Below are 9,122 nucleotides of genomic sequence, written 5' to 3'. Positions count from 1 at the left end.
CTACACTCCAGTCTGGGCGACAGAGTAAGACTCCAACTCAAAAAAAAAAAAAAGAGTGGAAAAGTTAATGAACAACAGAAAAGTCAGAGGACTGTCAGTGCTGACAAACTTCCTGGAAGTTCATGATCACAAATTTAATGTCAGCATAGTTGTAGTTTTCTCCAGTCACATTCAGCTGCTTAGATACAGGTTTAGAATAGGTAGAGAGCTGGTTTAATCATAGATGGGGTCTTGCCAGGCAGTATGACAGAGGAGGAAAGAGGCAAAAGGAGCTGAGGGTACATAAACAAGAACAATTATGACAGCTCATGAAATGTTAAGTTCAGGGCAACCCCTTCGGGTCCCCTCCCACTGTGGGAGCTTTTCTGTCCTCTCAATAAATCCTGCTTTCTAAAAAGAAAAGAAAAGAAAAGAAAAGAAAAAGAAATGTTAAGTTCAGTGAGGAAAGTAGAGGCAAGAGTTGACTGACAAGGAAAAGATGATTCAAAAAAAAAAAAAAAAAGGCCAGGCACAGTGGCTCAAGACTGTAATCCCAGCACTTTGGGTGGGACTGCACTTCAGCCTGGATGACAGAGTAAGACTCTGACTCAAAAAAAGAAAAAAAGAAAGAAAAAAAAAATCAACAGACCAGAGGTTTCAAAGAGCCTAAACAATTTTTGGAGAGGAAATTCTAAAAAGAGTGTAAGTTTAAGAGATAGGAGACAATGTGACGATTGGAGTGCAGTGAGCTCAAAAACTAAGATTTTAAAGGCAGAACAAATGTTGGTAAAGATAAAATGTACCTAATAAACAAAGGACACAGGAGGCTCAGGTTGATTTCAATTTTCCCCACAAATTACTTGCACATCCACTGTATACATGGCTCTAGGACATAGAAGAAGAAAGATAAACAAAGAGTTATAATACTAAAACAAAAAGGTAGTCAACTACATCTTACTAACAATGCATTGTGTGTAAGACCTGACTCTCAATAACCTCTAGCCTCTGCTTTCCCTCACAGCCCCACCAATTCCCTTGAAGACAAGGCTCCTTTAGTTTCTTTCTTTTTTTTTTTTTTTTGGAGTTGGAGTTGGAGTCTCACTCTGTCGCCCAGACTGGAATGCAGTGGCCGCTCCCGGCCACTGCAGCCTCGACCTGCTGGGTACCGGCGATCCTTCCGCCTCAGCCTTCCAAGTAGCTGGAACTACAGGTGCGCACTACCATGCCCGGCTGATTTTTTGACTTATTGTAGAGATGAGGTCTCACCAAGTTGCCCAGGCGTGTCACGAACCTGCGGGCTCAGGCAATCCACTCACCTCAGTCTCCCAAAGGCGCGGGATTACAGGCTGAGCCACCAAGCCCAGCTTCCTTTAGTTTCTTAACTTAGCATCTATGCCTTCAACTTCAAGCTATGGCAATACCAAACTGATGATGGGTCCCTACACATATTACACAGCTTCCCTTCTACACGCTTCTGCCCAATGCTTTTGCCGATATATTAACATTGTGGAACAGAATAAAGATGTTCTGCTTTCCATTAAAATAATTTTGATGAGCCGGGTTTGGTGGCTCAGGCTGTAATCCCGTGCCTTTGGGAGGCTGAGGTGAGTGGATTGCCTGAGCCTGCGGGTTCGAGACCCACCTGGGCAACTTGGTGAGACCTCATCTCTACAATAAATCAAAAAAATTAGCCAGGCATGGTAGCGTGCACCTGTAGTTCCAGCTACTTGGAAGGTTGAGGTGGAAGGATCGCTGGAGCCCAGCAGGTAGAGGCTGGTGTGTCCGGGAGCCGCCACTGCACTCCAGTCTGGGCGACAGAGTGAGACTCCAACTCAAAAATAATAATAATAATAATAATTTTGATGGACATTTTCTTCTTCTCCCAGGCTAGGGCTTGATCTAACAACCCCAGTTTTCAAACCCCTTTGGAACAGCAAGTATGTACAGTAACGATGAAAAACAATACTTACTGATGAAAATAATTACCAAGGTACCAGAGGGAGTTACTTCATCAAGAAAGTACAAAGCTAGGTGGTAAACTTACCAGAGAGCCATATAGCAGCTCAGACCAGTAACAAAGGAAACATACTGATTGTAATATTCAGCTGTCTCTGATAGCCCCAACCCTAGGTCACTATAAGTGACTGTGAGTGGAAAAAGTTTATAGGCTATCTTTAGGCTAAGGGACATCTAATAGAACAAAGATGTGAAAACCATAAGTACATGAGTTCTATACTCACTGGGAACATTTTCCAACCTACTTCAACCATCCCAGGCTTTCTGCTCCCAGAACTTTTGATAAAACTAAATATTTCCTTCTTTGTTTCTTTCTTTCTTTTTTTTTTTTGAGTTGGTGTCTCACTCTGTTGCCCAGGTTGGAGTATAGTGGTATGCTCAAGATCACTGTAGCCTCAACCTGCTGGGTTCAGATGACCCTTCTTCCTCAACCTTCCAAGTAGCTGGAACTACAGGCACACCACCACGTCCAACTAATTTTTTTTTAATTTGTTGTAAAGATGAGGTCTCACCAAGTTGCCCAGGCTGGTCTCAAACCCATGGGCTCAGGCAATCCTTTCACCTCAGCCTCCCAAACTGCTGGGATTATAGGTGTGAGCCACCTCATCCGGCCTTAAATATTTATAAGTTATCAGGTTTTCAGGAGCTAGCCCTCACCCATACTCTGGATGAGAGGGGAAGAAGTACTTATAAACTTTCTGCATGGAAAGCTCAGAAGAGGCCAGCCGTGGTGGCTCAGCCTGTAATCCCAGCACTTTGGGAGGCCGAGGCGAGAGGATTACCTGAGCCCAGGGGTTCAAGAACAGCCTGAGCAACCTGGTGAGATCTCGTCTCTACAATAAATCACAAAAACTAGCCAGGCATGGTGGCATGCAAATGTAGTTCCAGCTACTTGGAAGGCTGAGGCAGAAGGATTGCCTGAGTCTAGCAGGTCGAGGTTGTGATGGCTGTACATGTGCCACTGCACTCCAGCCTGATCGACAAGAGTGAGACTCCAACTCAAAAAAAGAAAAGAAAATGCAAAAGAATTCTCAAATGCCCATGTCTCAATCACCATTCTATCCTCCACACAGTTAGAGTAATCCGGCTCAAACACAAATATAACTATACTGCTTTCCTACTTATTACCCTTTTACATTGTACTAAATATCCCTTACAATCAAGGCTCCTTTTGTCCTTAGCGTTCTAAGCCTTCCACTTTAAGCTTTGGCAATACCAAACTGATGATAGTTCCCTACACATGTTATACAGCTTCCCTCCTATACGCTTTCTGCCCCATGCTTTTGTTAATGTATTAACATTGTATAGTACAGAGAAAAGAGGTGTTGATTTCCATTAAAATAATTTTGAGCACTCCCAGTAGTGTTGAGGATATTCTAGGAACTAAAATTGAATTCATCTTCTCTCATTCCCAAAAATGTACCATTTTCTTTGTCTACTTGTATCATACTATTATTATTACTCAAGTCACCCAAATTTAAGATACTTGAATCATTTTCTATTCATTAATTACTTAGCACCTACTGTGAGCAAAGCCCTTGGCTACACTTTATGTTAGATAAAATGATGACATAGCTCCTGCCTTCAAAAATTTGCAACTTAAAAGCAGAAACGAAATAATACAAATGGATACAGAAGGACAGAAGTGCTAAAACACAGCCGGGCTCAGTGGCTCAGCCTGTAATCCCGTGCCTTGGGAGGCTGAGGTGAGTGGATTGCCTGAGCCTGCGTGTTCAAGACCCGCCTGGGCAGCGAGACCTCATCTCTACAATAAATCAAAAAATCAGCCGGGTGTGGTAGTGCGTGCCTGTAGTTCCAGCTACTTGGAAGGCTGAGGCGAAAGAATCGCCAGAGCCCAGCAGTCGAGGCTGCGGTGGCCGGGAGTGGCCACTGCACTCCAGTCTGGGCGACAGAGTGAGACTCTAACACAAAAAAAAAAAAAGAAGTGCTAAAACACTGATTCACCCTTTCATTCAGCAAATAATTATTCAGCACCTACTTTACATCTAGAAATGGATCAAACAATGTGTTACAGAAACAAAGTAAGATAAGAACCAATATTTATTAAACACCGTGTACTTCCCAATCATTATTTTATTTAATATCTTGGAACATAAGCTTTCACTTTTGGATCACAGAATTTTGAGAACTGGATTTTCAGAACAGTCATAGATTTCCCGAAGCCAAAAAAGGATTCCATATAGAAAACAACTTCACAAAAGAGTTTCTGTGGCGTTTGAGTTAGGCCTGGAAGCTTGAATAGAATTTTAATAGGCAAAGGCAGAGAAAAAAAGAGCTTTTCAGGCTGATAACTAATTCAAATAAGTATATGAAGGTGTCTAACAATAAACAAATATTTACTAACTGTCCATTCCGTACCAGTTAAACCACTAGAGGCTGGAGATACAATGATGAACATGACAAACTCTGAGGAGTTCATTCTCAGATAACAGACTAACAATCAATTAGGATATTTATTGAGCAAATATCTATGTTTTTAACAAATATTCAGACAAATAACAATGTTTCAAGTATTATACTAAGCCACAGGTACATAGCAGTAAATGAAACAGTTTGAGCCTCAAAGAACTAAGGAGAGAGTCAAGACAATTTCAGTAATGTATACTATAATGAAGAAAAGCAGAGGGTCTCAGGGAACGAAGAGAAGAAGCATCCAATGATGATTCTTCCAGTAAAAGTGACAGCATCAAGTAGACCCTGAATGCCAATCTTTAAGCTTCATTCTATGGGTAATTAAGAAGCTAATGAAGGCACCTGTAGAGAAAGTTGAAATGATAATTTAACAAAGATTTATCCATTACTTACCATTAGCCAGGTAATCAATGAGTTTCATCTACTGAATTAAGGTAGTGACAGTGAGAATAAAGGTTTGAAAGATGTCACGAAGATAGAATCAGCAAAACTAACACCTGACTGGCTGAGGGTGTCAAGGGAAAAAGAGAAATCAAAGACCACAGATGTAATTTCATGTATGACAACACAAAAGAAAAATACAGGGAGAAGTACATTTCTACAGAGAAATAATGGATTATATTTTAATGATACAGTAAGCCATTGACCTGGAAAACCAAGTCCTGCATCCTGGTCAGAACTTATTCCTGGTCATTGCCTTACTAGACTCTGGTGTGGCCATGTACTCTTTGAGTTATGGCCACTGCCATGTTTCTTGGCTTTGGCCCCTTCCCTACTTTGGGGAGGTGAATCTCCTCTTTCTCTCTCTCTCTCTAATTTACTTTCTAAATGAATTGTATTTTATAATCTAAAAAAAAAAAGAACTTATTCCTAAATACCAGCATGACAAGCACTATCCCATGTCATGAGAAAGGTAGAACAAAATCATTTGTGAAATGTGAGCGCTTGTTGGTCACCTAGGTTCTTACTACCTAAACGGACGGAATTCAACCAGGCTTATTAACACACACAACTGAAATTCCTGTCTTTTTAAAATTATAAATTATTACAAGTCACAAACCTTCAAGGTTATTATCAAATTACAAAAATCACAAATGTTAAGAACATAAACAATGAGAGTCCATGGAGGAAATATTAAGCACAGAAATGGAAATGTAGAGCTAAGGAAAGAGGTCAGACCTAAAGAGACCCAGATTACTCTACAAGAAGGTTCTGTGACACAATGCCATAGTAAAGAGGACTGCAGACCCTTGTTCTACCTCCTCGACACTTGCTACAAATAGACTGAGCCTGCTAAAAGAACAGAGTACAATAAAGGATCAAGCTAAGGGCAGAGGACATAACCTCAAGAAACATTTAGGGAACAGGAAGAGAAAACAGAAAAGACACACAAGGGAGCAGTCAGAGAAGCAGTAACAGAATGGATTAATTATGACAAGAGAGAAGAAAACGTCAAGAAGGAACACACCGTTCACAGAGTTAGGAGAGGATGAAAACTAGGGAAAAGACTATCAGATTTAATGGTCCTCGAGACTTCTACATATTTTTCTGTGTAGCTCTTTTACAATGAAACTTTTCACAAGTAGCCATGCATTATATTTGAATTTCTTTCCTTTTTTTTTTTTTTGGAGACAGGGTTTCACTCTGTGGTCCAGGCTAGAGCGCAGTGGCACAATCACAGACTCAACCTCCTGGACTCAGGTGATCCTTCCACCTCAGCCTCCCCAGTAGCTGGAACCACAGGCATGCACCACCACACCCGGCAAATTTTTTTTTTTTTTGAGTCTCACTGTGTTGCCCAGGCTGGAGTTCAGTCCAGCTACCGCAGTCTCGACCTTCTAGGTTCAGGCAATCCTTCCACCATAGCCTTCCAAGTAGCTAGAACTACACATGAGTACCACTATAACCTGTTTGTTTGTTTGCTTATCTATTTATTTATTTATTTTAGATATAAGGTCTTGTCAAGTTGCCCAGGCTGGTCTGGAACCCTTGGGTTCAGGCAATCCTCTCATCCCCACCTTCCAAAGTGCAGAGATTATAGCCGTGAGCCACAGCACTTGGCCTAATTTTGTATTTTTTGTAGAGACGAGGTCTCACTATGTTGCCCAGGCTGGTCTTGAACACCTGACTCAAGCAATTCTTCTGCCTTGGCCTCTCAAAGTGCTGGGATTACAGGCATGAGCCACTGCACCTGGCCTTATTTTAATTTCAAAATCAAATTTTAATAATCATCAAAATACATTCACACAGTGGAAAATTACACAGCAATGAAAAAGAACAAACTATTTCTACAAGCAGCAGCATGGATGTCTCTTACAGACATGATCTGAATGAAAGAATTTGGTCACAAAAGAGTGCAAACTCTATGATTCCATTTATATGAAATATTAGTTCAAAACTAATCTGTTGTGATATAGGTCATGAGAGTGATTACCTTTGTAGTAGGGTAGTAACTGGGAGAAAACACAAGGGAGCATTCTAGGGTATTAGAAATGTTCTCCACCTTGATCTGAGTAGTGGTCACATAGGGGTATTCATCTGTAAAAATTCACAGGCTGAATGAATCTTTGATTTGTACACTATATATAAGTCACACCTCAATAAAATAAACAACAACAACAAAAAACCATCACCAGTGACCTTGAAAACAACAGTTTTTGGAAAAGTATAAGTGAAGAAGCCAAACATAATATTAGGAGTGTATACAGGGTGAGGGTGCTAAGACAGTGAATACAAATTCATTTTTCAAGCAGGTTGCCAGGGAAGCAAAGAAGAGCTAACAAAGAAGTTTGGGTGGGTTATACAATTCAGGGAAATTATGTTGTTTTGTTTTGTCTTTATTTGCAATATAAAACAAAGACAGAATAACCAGGGTCTAAAGCAGACGAAAGAGGATGAAATCAAGGGTATAAGTAGTGGAATTAGTCTTGTAAAGGAGGACAAATACCTCTTTCTGAGACTGAAGCTAAGGATGAGTGACCCCAGAAATGAGACAGAGAAGAGGGGGAAATCAAGTTACCTTGAACTCTTCAATGAAGTATGCAGCAACAACGTCAACTGGACCCGGTAAATTGAGCCGGGAAAGAATCCAGACTTGAAGTATATTTTACAAGTTCTGAGTAGAGAACTTAAAAGACAAGGAATGGTAGGGAGGGGTAAATTACAGCATGAGGATAATGCTCAGCCTGGAAGCAAGAGCAAAGATGGCCAATGGTGCAGTCTTCTCAGGGCTCAGTGGAGAATAAAAGGTAGAACAAAAGGGGAAAAAAAATCAAGGGCTAGCATGTGCATCACTGAACTACATAATAAAGAATGATGTCTAAGGAAGATACTTATTGATCTGAGGGGAAAGAGGTAGGAGACTTACAATAAGCTTAAAACACTCAATGTGACCAGCCTGGGCAACATGGCAAGACCTCGTCTCTATAATAAATCAAAAAATTAGCTGGGCGCGCTGGCACGCGCCTGTAGTTCCAGCTCCTTGGAAGGCTGAAGCAGAAGGATCACCTGAACCCAGCAGGTCGAGGATGCGGTGGCCGTGAGCGTGCCACTCACTCCAGCCTGGGTAACAGAGCACTCCGACTCAAAAAACAAAAAAAAATTCAAGATTGCAGTCACTAGGATCCTGAGTAGAGCTGTGCAAAAGGAGAGCCGTCACTATATTTCATTACTAGCAAACATTTTCTGTAAATCCAACAAGACCAAGGATCACTTATACTCCTTTCATTGAACTTCCTATAACTGCTAGGGACAACTTCTCCTTCCTGATAAAACTGACCTTTATCCCCTACTCATAAATACACCTACTCTTGACTAATAAATTATATAAACACATCCTGTCCATTCAGAAGCCCCACAAATACTTTTATGCTGTTTTTACATTTACTATGTAAAATTGACTTTCCCCATCTAACACTATGCCTCTGGGTAACTCCTCAATACCCCGTCAGTAAGTCTAACTCTTCACAGCTCATTCATCCAGCCCCACATTCCAGCGTCCCTTCTCCCTTCTCCCCATCCACAACTTCTGACTACGAAAGCCCCAGGACCATTTTTTTCCATTCCCCTTCTCCCCCGTTTCCAATTCAACCCCAGACCAACACTTCCATTTCTTCACTCCCCATTTTTCTGTCCCTCTAGACCTCCCACTCCTCCTCCCGAACAACTCAGTCCCCACCCCTCAATCGCTCCAGCCCGCGTCCTCCCGCCGCGATCCCCTCCCCCACAGCTTCCATTCAGGCTCCCCCGACCGGACCCCAACCCGCCCTACCTGCTCCTTGCCCTCCGGCCCCGGGGGCCCGGTCCGCTCCTCCAGTCGCTGCCTCCCGGGCGGCGCTCGCCGGCGAGGGGGTAAGGGCTGGGACTGGGGCTGGGGCAGCTCCGTCGCCCGCTGAGCGCCATCCTCCCGGCGGGCTGGCGGCGGAGGCTGCGGTCGGTCGCGGCAGCGGTTCCGCTTCATATCTGCGGCTGGGCCCCGCAGGCGTCAACGCCGCGACTGTCCCGGCCCCGCACTGCCCCGGGCCGCAGTGCTACCGCGCCAACCACCGCCCGCGGCCACCATGGCCGGGCTGGCGCCCGAAGCCACCCACCCCAGACCGCAGCGCCTCGGAGCCTTCTGGGCCCTCGACCTCCTCGGCGCTCCTTACGGAAGCCGCGGCATCGCCGCCGCCTCGTCCTCTCCCACCCCGCAGTCG

The 9,122-nt window shown here is 43.2% G+C and overlaps 1 protein-coding gene across 1 annotated transcript in view; it reads right to left on the bottom strand.

Moving 5' to 3' along the window:
- The window catches only part of LOC110595924 (microtubule-associated serine/threonine-protein kinase 2-like), a 38,227-nt gene extending 29,286 nt beyond the window's left edge, over positions 1-8,941 (bottom strand). The window contains exon 1 of the mRNA XM_021714099.1: positions 8,699-8,941. Coding sequence (XP_021569774.1) covers positions 8,699-8,887 — 189 coding nt within the window. The 5' untranslated portion in view covers positions 8,888-8,941. The remainder of the gene's footprint in view (positions 1-8,698) is intronic.
- Between the last annotated feature and the right edge of the window lie 181 nt (positions 8,942-9,122).

The sequence above is a fragment of the Carlito syrichta genome, unplaced genomic scaffold (assembly GCF_000164805.1).
Source record: "Carlito syrichta isolate Samal-C Ts95f unplaced genomic scaffold, Tarsius_syrichta-2.0.1 Scaffold305222, whole genome shotgun sequence".
Classification (NCBI taxonomy): Eukaryota; Metazoa; Chordata; class Mammalia; order Primates; family Tarsiidae; genus Carlito; species Carlito syrichta.
This window is presented reverse-complemented; position numbering and strand designations above follow the sequence as displayed.